General features: G+C 44.2%; 1 protein-coding gene across 1 annotated transcript in view; it reads left to right on the top strand.

Annotated features, from left to right (window-relative positions):
- Positions 1-14,301, top strand: part of LOC127445557 (protein sidekick-1-like) — a 317,499-nt gene that overhangs the window by 119,096 nt on the left and 184,102 nt on the right. The window contains exon 4 of the mRNA XM_051705711.1: positions 11,477-11,633. Coding sequence (XP_051561671.1) covers positions 11,477-11,633 — 157 coding nt within the window. The remainder of the gene's footprint in view (positions 1-11,476; positions 11,634-14,301) is intronic.

The raw sequence follows: 14,301 nt of genomic DNA on the forward strand, positions 1-14,301 counted from the left end.
GTGTGCCTCGTAGCCAGCGCACCAGGCCATCACGTAACCTCCCCCAATGCTCTCATGGGCGTCGAACGGTCCATCAGGAACAAGTCCACTGCCCAACTACAGGGACAGGCTAGCCCAGCCGAGGTCTCTTTTCCCTCTCTTTTCTCTACAAAAAGAGTGGAATTTGTTAACTGACTGGAAGCCATAAGTGTCTGTGTCGGGGGGTGTCCCTCCCAAGGGGAAGACATTGCGGAGGCCACACCCTGCCCAAAAAGGGGGGGAGGGGGTGTATTTTGAGTGGAATACGTCACATGGTCTTACCGAGTCTTGTCGGAAGTATGTCATGTGGAGAGGTCCCATGGTAGGTCTTACCCGAAGGGGGAGGAGTTTCTACAGAGCATGGTGACTGGGGGCAGAGGGGCCTCTGCCCAAGGAAGATGCAGTTTGCCATCAGGGAAGCAATTTTGCAGAAGATATCACATGGGGTCGCCTTCGGGGAACCAGCACATGTGGAGCACCTACCTCAGTACAGGGGCTCATTAGCGCATGTACTGGGCCGGTCAGCGAGTTTCTCCGCAAACTCAACTGCCAGTGCGCTAAGGAGGAAAGTCATCCAGGAATCACAGTCTGTGTACACGACTGGGAGACAAGAGCGCATGTCTTCACCTCAAGAGAGGTGCTATGCGCAAGCGGTACACCCGGCCAGTTGTCCCGGAACTTACCTGCTCGTGCCTGCCAATACACGGGATGAGACCGGCTCAACCCAGAGATTGTAGAATCTTGCAAAGGTTTTGGGTGTTGCCCAGCCCTCTGCTTTGCAGATGTCTGTCAAATAGGCACCACTGGCCAGGGCCCAGGAGGCCGCCACACTCCTGGTGGAGTGGGCTCGTAACCCTGCAGGGGGTGGCACGTCCTGAGCCTGATATGCCATCGTGATGGCGTCAATGACCCAGTGGGCGATCCTTTGTTTGGAGACAGCGCTTCCTTTCCGCTGTCCACCAAAGCAAACAAAGAGCTGCTCGGAGCTTCTAAGGCTCTGCGTGCAATCCAAATAGATGCGTAAAGCTCGCACCGGACACAGCAACGGCAAGGCTGGGTCTGCCTCCTCCTGGAGCAGTGCTTGCAGGTTCGCCACCTGACCCCTAAAAGGAATCGTGGGAACCTTGGGCACATAGCCCAGTCAGGGTCTCAGGATCACGTGAGAGTAACCTGGACTGAACTCCAGGCACGATTCGCTAACAGAGAACACCTGCAGGTCCCCTACCCTTTTGATGGAAGTGAGTGCAGTCAGGAGGGCAGTCTTCAAAGAGAGTGCCTTAAGCTCAGCTGACTCCAAGAGCTCAAAGGGAGCTCCCTGTAGACCCCGAAGGACTACGGAGAGGTCCCATGAGGGGACGAGGCGCGGTCTGGAGGGATTCAACCTCCTAGCACCTCTCAGGAACCTGAAGATCAAGTTGTGCTTCCCCAAATACTTACCATCTACTGCATCGTGATGCGCCGAAATAGCGGCTACATACACCTTCAGGGTGGAGGGGGACAGCCGCCCCTCCAGCCTCTCCTGCAGTAAGGAAAGCACTGATCTGACTTCACATCTCTGGGGGTCTTCGCATCGGAAAGAACACCACTTAGCAAACAGACGCCACTTCAAGGCATACAGGCACCACGTAGAGGGAGCCCTAGCTTGAGTGATCGTGTCTACCACCGTGGGTGGTAGGCCACTTAGGTCTTCCACGTCCCATCCAGGGGCCAGATGTGGAGATTCCAGAGGTCTGGTCGCGGATGCCAGATGGTGCCCCGTCCCTGAGAAAGAAGGTCCTTCCTCAGGGGGATTCGCCGGAGTGGGGGGCTGTCGTGAGGTGCATGAGATCCGAGAACCACGTCTGGGTGGGCCAGTAGGGTGCTACTAGGATGATCTGTTCCTCATCCTCCCTGACCTTGCACAGGGTCTGTGCAAGTAGGCTCACTGGGGGAAACACATATTTGTTCAGGGGGCCAGCTGTGTGCCAGAGCATCTATACCGAGGGGTGCCTTGGTCAGGGCGTACCAAAACGGGCACCAAACAGGTCTACCTGTGCTCGACCGAATCGACTCCAAATCAGCTGGACCACCTGAGGGTGGAGTCTCCACTCTCCCCTGAGGGTAACCTGATGTGACAGTGTGTCCGCTGCGGTGTTGAGGTCGCCCGAGATGTGAGTGGCTCGTAGCGACTTGAGGCGCTGCTCACTCCAGAGGAGGAGACGGCAGGCAAGTTGTGACATGCAATGAGAGCGTAGACTGCCTTGGCAGTTGATGTATGCTACCGATGCTGTGTTGTCCGTCCGGACCAACACGTGCTTTTCCTGGCTCAATGGCCAAAACCCCACAGGGTGAGCAGTACTGCCAACAACTCTAGGCAGTTGATAGCGGGGCAAGGGCAGCCTCTGCAACCTTCGTGAAGACGCGAGGGGATAGGGACAGGCCAAAGGGGAGGACCTTGTACTGGTACGCCTGGCCTTCGAAGGCAAACCGCAGGAAGGGTCTGTGTCGAGGTAAGACCAAGACGTGAAAGTACGCGTCCTTCAGGTCTACCGCCGTGAACCAATCTTGATGCTGGACACTCGCTAGAATGCGTTTTTGTACGATGAATTAAGGGCTGTAAAACCCTTTCTTCATCTCGGCTGGAAGGGCAGGCTCTATCGTGCCTTTGCACGGAAGGATAGCGATCTCCACACGCAAGGTAGCGGCGTTCTCGCCCTTCACCGAGACGGACGCCGCTGAACCTGGGTGGGCGCCTGGCGAACTGAATCGCGTAGCCGAGTCGGACGGTCCGGGTCAGCCATCGCGACAGGTTGGAAAGTGCAAGCCATGCACCCAAACTCTGTGTGAGGGGGACCAAGGGAATGATGTACCAGTGGGTGGGGCCTTGCGGTGGGGCTGAGCTCAAGGTGCCACGTCGAGGGGACTCGAGCCCCATGGCCGTGCTGAGTTGAGGGACATCGAATCACTTACCTGGCTCCTGCCGCCCACCATAAGATTGGCCGAGGAGGGGGGAGGAGGAATCTTGTCCCCGTAGTCCACTGGAACCAATCCCGTGTGGGCATGTTTGTGCCACAGCTGGGCGCACAGGGGCGGGGGGTCTGCCGCTGGAGCGCCATACCTGCCAAAATGGGATGTGGACGGTGGTCGTGACGACAGCCGTGTGCACTGGATATGTGACCCAGGAGACGAGGGAACCATTCTTTTGTCAGGCTTTTGGGTGCCGCAGCCTCCTGGGCATGCGGCAACAAAAGATTCTCCTCCCGGCCCTCCACCGGGGGATGGAGTGGTCTGTCAACCAGCCCCAGAGAAGTGGGTCTCCTCGCCCCTGGGTCGCCCATCTCGGGTGCGCTTCGAAGCTTTCCTCGGGTTCTTAGCAGCCGGCCGTGAGACGGGTGCATCTGCTTCCTGTGGAGGGCTCCATGGGGGCAGGCTGCGGCAGAGCCAGTGTGGTTGCTGCAGGAGGATGCCCTTGGCGACGAGCAGACAGGTGCGGGGTCTTAAGCTGCGTCGGGGCAGGATATGTTGTAAGGCCTCCATCTGCTTCTTCACCGCTGAGAACTGCTGGGCAAAGTCCTCGACGGCGTCGCCAAACAGGCCAACCTGGGAAATGGGGGCATCAAGGAACCGTGCCTTGTCTGCCTTTCCCATCTCGACCAATCGACCATTGCCTGCCCGAGAGACCGCGCCGTGACCTTCATCGACCGGATAGCGATGTCGGTCGCCGATTGCAGTTACTGCATCAATCCCGGGTCAGAACTAGCCTCGTGCAGTTCTTTTAGTGCCTTGGCTTGGTGTACTTGCAGGAGAGCCATGGCGTGCAGGGCGGAGGCGGCTTGTCCATCCATAGTTGTCAGGGCTGACGTAAACCTACAGGCCCTGTACGCCAGGTGGCGGCGCTCTGCGGACACAAGTGTACCACGAGCACCTTATCCACCTGGGGGATCACCGAATACCCCCTGGCCGCTCCACCATCGAAGGTAGTGAGAGCGGGGGAGCTGAAAGTCTGGGACCGGGCAGTAAAAGGTGCCTCCCACGATCTTGTCAGCTCCTCATGCACTTCCGGGAAGAAAGGAACGGGGGCCCTGTGCCCAGGAACCAATCGTCGAGCCGCGAGGGTTCAGGGGAGAGTAGAGGGTTCCACTCTAACTCGACGCTCGTGGTCACCCGGGAAAGCATGTCCATCATTTCCGCGTCAGCGTGAGACTGAGTGACCATTCCCGAAGGAGGAAACCCAGCCGAAGCCTCTGCGTCAGACTGGATGAGCCCGCTCTCTGATGCTGTGCTCGATAACTCTTTGTCTTCCGGAGCTCTGAACAAGAAGTCGAACTCGCGCTGAGACGAGCCGGCGGTCTCGTGCGAGAGCCTGATCGGGGCAAGCGAGCGTGCTGGGGAATGGGAGGTCCATGGGGGGATACCTGGCGGAGTTGGTCCCATTGATGTCCCCAAATCTCTCCCAGTGCTAACCGACGCGGCCTCAAACCCGTAGGTAGAAGGACCGGTGCGGGGAGCCACTGGAGTGGCTCGCTTTCTTACGAAAGCAAGCCATGACCGCAGTGTTGCCATGGTCATGTCTCACAATGAGGACATGACTCATCCACAAACGATGTCTCTGCGTGGGCAGTGCCCAGACACGTAAAACAGCGATCATGGCCGTCAGAAGCGGAGAGATGTCGATCGCAACCAGGAATAACACACAAATGGAAAGGCATCTTTAAAAAGACGTTCCGTGTGTGCCGCTCTTTTAGAAAGAAAATATAATCTTTTTAGAATATACTCTTTAAGTTGTATCTGCCGAAGCACCCAGGGACATTCTCTGCACTCCATGGGTGCAGAGGGGGAGAAGCCGCTGAAATGCGCCATAGAATCCAGCAGATGAGGTGAATGAAATTTGTGGATGAATTCAGCTTCAACGAATAGAACCGCTCAGCTCCAAAGAGAAAATCTGAATGAGTGGTTGCATACAAGCTCCTTTTATACCCATATGTCCGGGGGAGTGGCATGCAAATTCCACTCGCCAATTCTCATTGGCCTTTTTTCAAAAAAGCAGAGGTGTTTGGAGCTCCCAAGAGTGACCCCTAGTGTCACTACATCAACACAACTTTGAGTGAGTGACAGATAGGGAACATTCCCTGTCTTAGGTCAGTTAGGATTACTACTTTATATAAAAATGTGAAATGTCAGAATAATAATAGAGAAAATTATTTATTTAAGCTTTTATTTCTTTCGTCATATTCCCAGTGGGTCAGAAGTTTACATACACTTTGTTAGTATTTGGTAGCATTGCCTTTAAATTGTGGGTCAAATGTTTTGGGTAGACTTCCACAAGCTTCTTACAATAAGTTGCTGGAATTTTGTCCCATTCCTCCAGACAGAACTGGTGTAACTGAGTCAGGTTTGTAGGCCTCCTTGCTTGCACATGATTTTTTGATTGATTCACATGATTGGATTGAGGTCAGTGCTTTGTGATGGCCACTCCAATACCTTGACTTTGTTGTCCTTAAGCCATTTTGCCATATCTTTGGAGGTATGCTTGGGGTCATTGTCCATTTGGAAGACCCATTTGCGACCGAGCTTTAACTTCCTGGCTGATGTCTTGATATGTTGCTTCAATATATCCACATAATTTTCCTTCCTCATGGTTTCATCTATTTTGTGATGTGCACCAGTTCCTCCTGCAGCAAAGCACACACACAGCATGATGCTGTCACTCCTATGCTTCATGGTTGGGATGGTGTTCTTCGGCCTCACCCTTTTTCCTCCAAACATTACGATAGTCATTATGGCCAAACAGTTACATTTTTGTTTCATTAGACCATAGGACATTTCTCCAAAAAAGTACGATCTTTGTCCCCATGTGCACTTGCAAACTGTAGTCTGGCTTTTTTATGGCAGTTTTGGAGCAGTGGCTTCTTCCTTGCTGTGCAGCCTTTCAGGTTATGTCGATATAGGACTCGTTTTATTGTGGATATAGATACTTGTCTACCTGTCTCCTCCAGCATCTTCACAAGGTCTTTTGCTGTCATTCTGTGATTGATTTGCACTTTTCGCATCAATCTACGTTAATCTCTATTAGACAAGACTGCGTCTCCTTCCTGATAGGTATGATGGCTGCGTGGTCCCATGGGGTTTATCCTTGTATACTATTGTTTGTACAGATGAACATGGTACTTTCAGGTGTTTGGAAATTGCAACCAAGGATGAACCAGACTTGTGGAGGTCCACAATTTTTTTTCTGAGGTCTTGGCTGATTTCTTTTGATTTTCTCATGATGTCAAGTAAAGTAAAGGCACTGAGTTTGAATGTAGACCTTAAAATACATCACAGATACACCTCCAGTTCAGTACACCTCCTATCAGAAGCTAATTGGCTAATTGCCTAAAGGCTTGACGTCATTTTCTGGAATTTTCCAAGCTGCTTAAAGGCACAGGTAACTTAGTGTATGTAAACTTCTGACCCACTGGAATTGCGATATAGTCAATTAAAAGTGAAACAGTCTGTCTGTAAACAATTGTTGGAAATCACGAGAATCAAAGTTTCACTTACCCGAATGTTACATTTTTGACAAAATATTGCCTTATGAGGATTTCTTAACTCTTGCTATGATTGTCATGACAACAGCAAAGTTTATGACGGCTGCTCATGTAAGCTCCAGTGTGCAAAAAAATCAACTGCTGCAAATGATTAATACAACTGGATTCCATTGAAGTGTTCAAATTTACATTTCTTTACCAGCAATATTTTGCAGCTTTTAAAACATAAACCTCAGGGTGGGTTAAAAGAAGACTTGTTGTGATCTGCACATCGCTGATAAGCATGGCTCATGCTCTCTAGAACTACAATACCCATAATGCACACACATACTACAACTTCATTGTGCATCTCTGGTAATCAAGCCTCCCACTCTCTAGAACTACAATGCCCATCATGCACTGCCGAAATTTGCACACTTTTACTCCTGTTTTATTGCAGTACGGGGAAAGGAGAGGTGTACAAAAGCAATGCGTTACTTATTTAAAAAGTAACTCCAATATAATGGTCTAAAATAAAACAAAATATTGCGCTACTTTACTCGTTACTCGAAAAAAGTAATCTGATTACGTAACGCGTTATTTATAAAGCATTATCCCCAACACTGACCATCAGTACAAGGCATCTTGTGGCTCTTGATATTAATTAGCAAACAAAAAACTGTTTTTTCTTCAAATTTCTTTTTTTTTTCTTTCTTCAAAATATTGTTTTACATATACAGTGGGTCCAAAACGTATGTGGACACTTATATTTTGTACCTAATGAAATTACATTCAGACCTTTTAAAGTGTCCAAAATTGTCCGAATAATTCTTATGACCACTAAAACACTAAACAAGTATTTTGTGAGGCATTGTTGTTATTATGTATTTTTGTAGGTGTTTGGTAGGCATTGTAGTTTAGGTACTTTACAAATGAAGTTGATCATGTCTTATGCAAGCCCTTGTGATTCCATAGTTCAAATACCACAGTTGATTCCACCAGTAATGTTTTTCCTTTCCATTTCTGAGTTCATACTCTTTCTACCTTATAAAGTTCTTCTAAATCAGTGGTAGACCTTCACAGAGATCTTCTGGTCACAGGAGGACCACTCAAGAGGAGTGTATGTGTGTGTATTTGTGTACATATTTTGTTTTCCTATTACTTTGAGAATCCTCTGTCTCCACTGTATGGAAATGTCACTGATCACCCTGTCTCTTCCACTGTGTGAGTCTGTGTGATGTGTTTGTGCGCATGTAAGTGCTGAAATATGTGTGGGTCTGTGGATTGCTTGCGCTAGAGTTCACTGAAATGTTTGTGTGTGTGTTTGATGTGTAAATGTCACTGATCACCCCATTTTTTCCACCTGATTACCCATGCTTGCTTCTACCTGTCTGTGCACTCAGATCTTCTCTGTGGGTAACTGTGTCCTGAGGCGTGAGGAAAAGATTGGTGCTTTATGGGGGGGACTTAACTCCCCAAAACTCTGTGACTGTGCAACGAGTGTACAGCTGTCACACTGTCTCATTATTGTGGAACCACAAAATTGTACTCTGTGAATTGGCACTGGAAGAAATTACGTTTTGCCTCATTAAGTTTTGGCTTAAGATCTTGCACGGTGAACACCTACTGGCTAATGATCAGATGTGCCAGGGCTCAAACATAAGGATTTTTTTATGCTGGCCCAGTCAGGCACATAGTTCATAATTTTACTAGCCCTCCTAAAACTTTCATTGATCACGTTTACATGCACAATCTTACTCTGATAACACTTAATAAGATGAAAACGTGTAAGGTCATGTAAACGCCTTGTAAATGTTTTTGCTTTATCTTGGTAAGGTCCTAAACAGTTTTAGCCAAAAAGAGATTAGTACACAGCACACTGATTTTGTGTTGTGCACATGACAATGTACGTTTTGATGTCAAAAGCAGAGAATAACCTGATGATTTGAAGTCTCGTATAAAATTAGTTTTCTTGCGTTGTCCGATTTTTGAATAAGCTGATTTTTGGCATATATCAGCGTATTGGTGTAAACATTAATTTCATTTAGTTTAGTATAGTTTAGTTTGTTTTCTTTTGTTTTAAATATTTTATTTGTATTGTAAGAAGTTTTACTTGTCGAGCAAAGTTATCTTGTTTTAGGGATGTTTCTGTACTGGAAAACAAGACAAAAATACTGATTAAGAAAATGTTTTTGCAGTGTATAATGTAACTCCATGACAGCTACAAACATCATCACACTTTTGCTGAAAAATAGTGGCATACGGTGCAAAACATGACTGATTTGTTTATAATTTTCAACTAATTTAACGGATGCTTCCAAGACTATCACAAGTCACATTTTGACAAAACCTAATCTATTGCAGCCAGCTAGATAAAGTTATCTTGGTGGCATATTTACATCAGCAGCAACAGCAACGTTCAAAACATCACCAAATGTTTCCATTTGTGAGGCTTTAAAAACACATGTACATGATCAATGATCAATGATGTAGGATCGTTGCCCAATAGAGCAAGTGACAGGTATGTCAACTGGCCATAGATTCTGGCCCTGGGCCATCCTTATTGTAGAGCCCTGGGTGTTAATGCAAAGTTTCAGTCATAAGTAATGAAGACAGGAAATGGAGTTATTAAGAGTTAAAACTTCACATTTCTGTTTCGTCACCTTTGTGCATTTAAGAAAAGCACTTAGTTGCTCCAGGAGGGCTGTTTCTGCAATGTTTTTTTTTTTTTTTTTTTTGGATGAAAGCTTCTGCTAAATGGAGAGTAATTTATAAACAAGTGTGTTGGGAGGCACTGAGGCATGGCCTTTAGCTTCACAATAACAGACTGTCAGTAATTTTTCCTGCAGAGATAATAAGAATGAATTTGAATGTTGACCCAGGGTGCTTCAAGCATAGTGCTGCAGAGAAACAGGAGCTCTGTTCCAAAACCTGGTGAGTTGCGGTAGCATTTTAATGCAACATAAGTGCACTCCTGATGCGATGGCTGTTCCAAAAGGCAGACAAAATCATGATGCTGTTTCTGAGATAATACATATGGAAAAGGCAATGCCAGAATGCATTTTGACAAGATCTACAAAAATACATTAAAGGGATAGTTCACCCCAAAATGAATATTCTCTCATCATTTGCTCACCCTCATGCCATCCCAGATGTGTATGACTTTCTTTCTTCTGCTGAACACAAACTAAGATTTTTAGGTGAATATCTCAGCTCTGGAATTCCACACAATGCAAGTGGATGTTGATCAGCAGCACTTTAAAGCTCCAAAAGGCACAGACAGTCATAGTAAAAGTAATCCATAAGACACCAGTGGTTAAATTAATGACTTATAAAGTGATAAGATTGCTTTGAGTGAGAAACAGATCAATATTGAAGTCCTTTTCACTATAATTGTTTACTTCCGGTCCATGAGAAGAATCAGTTTATGCTGCTTCTCACGTGACGTAAGCCGGTTGGCATATTTAAATTAAAGCAAAACCAATAAAGCTTGTGAACAGCGTTCTGTTCTAAACAAATTGAGCTGCTGTTGTATTGCATCAATTCTCGCGTGAACATGCCAGCACGCTTACGTCACACGAGAGGCACCGTGTTTTTGTAGTGCAATGACCTCTTATACAGTATGTCAAAAGATCAAGGTCATGTCATGAACCCTTTAATATTTGCCTTGTTTTGTGCTATGTATTTTTATAGCTATTAGAGCATCATGTTGTTAGCTTAGCAACATGTTAACATCTGGCTCTTTTGGAATCAATGTTAAGTCCCATCTCCCATGTGCTTCACATGAGTAGTGCTATTTTTTTTAGTTCATTGAGTTGCTGCCTATGTGTTCCAAATCAAACACTTATAACTGGCTCCATTTCAAAGGGTTGCCACAGTGGCGGTTCTAGCTTATGGTGCCCTGGGTGGACCCCCCCTTCAGCACCCCCTCCCACCACCGCCAACATAATTTGGGTGGCTGCCCATGTCGCCCATGCCTAAATCCACCACTGGGTTGCCAAATATCAAATATACAAAATTATTTCCAGGTCTGGAAAAGTCATGGAAATTAATAAAATCTTAGATGTGGAAAAATCATAAAAATTTCTATTGTAAAGAATATAGATTTTGTCCTTGCTATGTGACACTCTAAAATGTTTCATTGGCTCGAATTTGGTCAAAAGGGTGTAAAACCTGATTTTTAGTTAGGATACTTAGGCAATAAACAGCGTATGAGCGCGTATGTGTGAGTGTACATTCGATTGGACATGACAGTTCCAAGACAAATGAAATGTAATTATCATAACTTTTTCATATAGCCTGAATTGCATACATGCTTACACACATGCAAAGTGCGGGAGAGCTTGTTTTATCAGTCTTATCTCAGGCGATATGCCTTCTTGTTCTGGCTAGATGGGATCAGACAGTTGTTAGTGATGTCATCTGAAGCCATTTTGACCGTTTCTTTTTCTCACACAATACACAAAGGCCTCAACACACAAGATTCTCAGACAGCACATGAATGAAAGTCCTTTTGAGACTCTTTTTTTTTTAATTTCTTGTCTCAAAATAGGGTCTGGATTTGTTTGACGATAACCGTGGGTTTATCTAAAACCCAAATCAGTGGATTATAGATTTTGATGGTGGACACCTTTGAAACACACAAACAATCAAATACAGTATAAAGGTATCAAAACAACACAAAAATTCTGTTTTAGGTGCATTTGAAGGTAATTTACTCCTTTGACAAATCATCTGATCGTTTGCTTACACATTACACAGTGTATCTTAGAGTGAGTGTGTACTCAGGAAAGTCCTCATAGGTAGATGTCATTTTTATTTTTATGGACCAAATATTTTTGCAAGAGCCCAATAAAAGTATAGTAAGCAAGATTACATTTTAATGATCCATTACAGACAGACAGACTGACTGACTGACTTATTGATTGATATCCATACAATTCAATTCAATTGTTGTGTTTTCTCCACAGATATTGCACCTTACTTTAAAACTGAGGCAGGCGGCACACAGACACACCTGGAGGGCAACAGACTTGTGCTTACCTGTCTGGCGGAGGGAAGCTGGCCACTGGAGTTCAAATGGATCAGAAACAACACAGATATTACTAAATACACACCTGAGTACAGGTACTGGATATACACACTCTCAAATCTCACTCCATTCTGATATGGAACACCCATTTTTCACTATCCAATCAATTTCTTTCTTTGAATATTCACACTCATTCAGAAATTTGTCACATTATGGAAATAAAATGGGTTGGAAATGGTGTTTCATGTTGACTTTAAAGACAGTATGAAACAACATTTGCAGTGTGTTCCGTAATGCGACATATTGCATGTTCAGCGTGAAATTATGTAGGGCAGGACTTGATTTTTATTCTTTAGGATTTTTTTTTTATTATTATTTTTACATGTTAGGCTATGATATTATTTGTTAATATTATTCATCCCCTCCCAGACGGCCTTGGTTGCATCAGAAAATGACTGAAACAACATTTCTAAGACATTTGTCTCTTTAAAATTACATTCACTGATTGATCATGCACAATACAACCAAGGACATTTATAAAGAAAGTAAATTATGTTACAATTTAAAAGTAAATGCACATTGTTCTATATTATTGTCATTCTGACAATATAGTTTGTAATGAAAACATTTGCATTAAATTATAAAAGAGTTTAAAATTCTTCACTGTGGCATGAAGAAGCATTTCCAATATTCCTCTCGAATATGCTGCCTCTACCAGCGTCCGCAACTGACTAGAGTGAAGCATAAGTACACTCACTACATAGAGAGACAGTAACAAAAACCGCATCGGAGAATACAGTAAATGGAATGGATTGACAAAAAAAAAAAATATATATATTTTTTTTGGAATCGAAAGTGTCGGAACGCCGTTCTGGGCTTTACCAGCCCAATTTAACCCCTGATCACAACCATCCCTTTGATTTGAACTGGACAAGACAGAGCAATGAGGCTTGGTGTTTGGTCAAGATTTGAAGTCTTGGTTTTGGTAGCAGTAACCATTTAAGAAGTATCATTTACTCACCCTCATGTCACTTCAAACCTGTATTATTTTCTTTATTCTCTGGAAATGTTTTACAGAATGGCAAAGCTGCTTCTTCCCTGGTGATTTAAGCTCCAAACAGGACAAAAAATATCCGTAGAAGTAGTCTAGATGACTCGTTCACTCAAAAAATAATTTTAAGATTTACACATTTTAATTTCATAAGAACATTACATCAAATTAACAAAATAAATGGTAAAAATCTAAATATTTTTAGTTTTATTAATTTAATTTAGTTAAAAATTACACTCATTAATCTGATGGAATTTTGCTATGAAATTGAAATGCGTAAATCCTAAAAATAGGCTTTTCTTTTTTTCTTTTTCTTTTTTTGTGTATACTATATTCCAAGCCTTCTGAAGCTAATAGCTTTGTGTGAGGTGTATCCAGAAATTTAAGTCATTATTCTTTGAAAAAAATAATAATAATAATAATCTGCTTTTAGACGCAATAACTCAATATTGTGTACAATAAATCATTCAACACTAACCTCTGAAGTTGAACAGTCTGCTTTACGAGACTATTATTGTGCATAGTCTGTTTTAATTTGGAGTATGCACTTGCCCAGTTATTGTAACTTAAAATAGGGCTTTACAATTAAATTTTTGTTTTGGGCTGTCAAACTTTATCGGCAGACCTTATAATATGGAACCAATAAGAGACTGGAAGTGTTAAAGTGTAAATATTGGTTAAAAATGTCGGTTTGTCTCTATTCTGCAATTGAGACTGGACAAAATCCTTTTGTGCTCTACGGAAAGTAGAAAATAATAGGGGTTTGGAATGATATGAGCTTGAGGAAAGGATGATAGAATTTTTTATTTGTGGTGAACTAGCCTATATAATGATTTTTACTGTCTAACTATTGCTGAAAAGTTCCATCAGTTTTGTGTTAAACAGTCATCTGTTAAAACTGAATCAACACAGATCTTAGCAGCTCTGACCCTATGGGCTTGTAATCTTTCTTGTTAAACAGAGCACTCTCATATTCACCAGCTCATAAATCCGAAGGCTTGTTAGACACCACTTTCAAACATATTTTGAACGTTTGTAGAGAATATGTTGATTTAAAGAATAGTTCTCCCAAAAATGAATATTCTCTCATCATTTACTCACAACCATGCCATCCCTGTTGTGTGACTCTTCTGCAGAACACAAATTATGATTTTTAGAAGAATATCTCAGCTCTTTAGTTCCATACGATGTAACTAAACGGTGACCAAAACATTGAAGCTCCAAAAAGCTTCTGATACACTATATTGCCAAAAGTATTCGCTCATCTGCCTTTAGACGCATATGAACTTAAGTGACATCCCATTATTAATCCATAGGGTTTAATATGACGTCGGCCCACCCTTTGCAGCTATAACAGCTCCAACTCTTCTGGGAAGGCTTTCCACAAGGTTTAGGAGTGTGTTTATGGGAATTTTTGACCATTCTTCCAGAAGCGCATTTGTGAGGTCAGACACTGATGTTGGACGAGAAGGCCTGGCTCGCAGTCTTCGCTCTAATTCATCCCAAAGGTGCTCTATCGGGTTGAGGTCAGGACTTTGTGCAGGCCAGTCAAGTTCTTCCACACCAAACTCGCTCATCCATGTCTTTATGGACCTTGCTTTGTGCACTGGTGCGCAGTCATGTTGGAACAGGAAGGGGCCATCCCCAAACTGTTCCCACAAAGTTGGGAGCATGGAATTGTCCAAAATCTCTTGGTATGCTGAAGCATTCAG

The sequence above is a fragment of the Myxocyprinus asiaticus genome, chromosome 8, assembly GCF_019703515.2.
Source record: "Myxocyprinus asiaticus isolate MX2 ecotype Aquarium Trade chromosome 8, UBuf_Myxa_2, whole genome shotgun sequence".
Lineage (NCBI taxonomy): Eukaryota > Metazoa > Chordata > Actinopteri > Cypriniformes > Catostomidae > Myxocyprinus > Myxocyprinus asiaticus.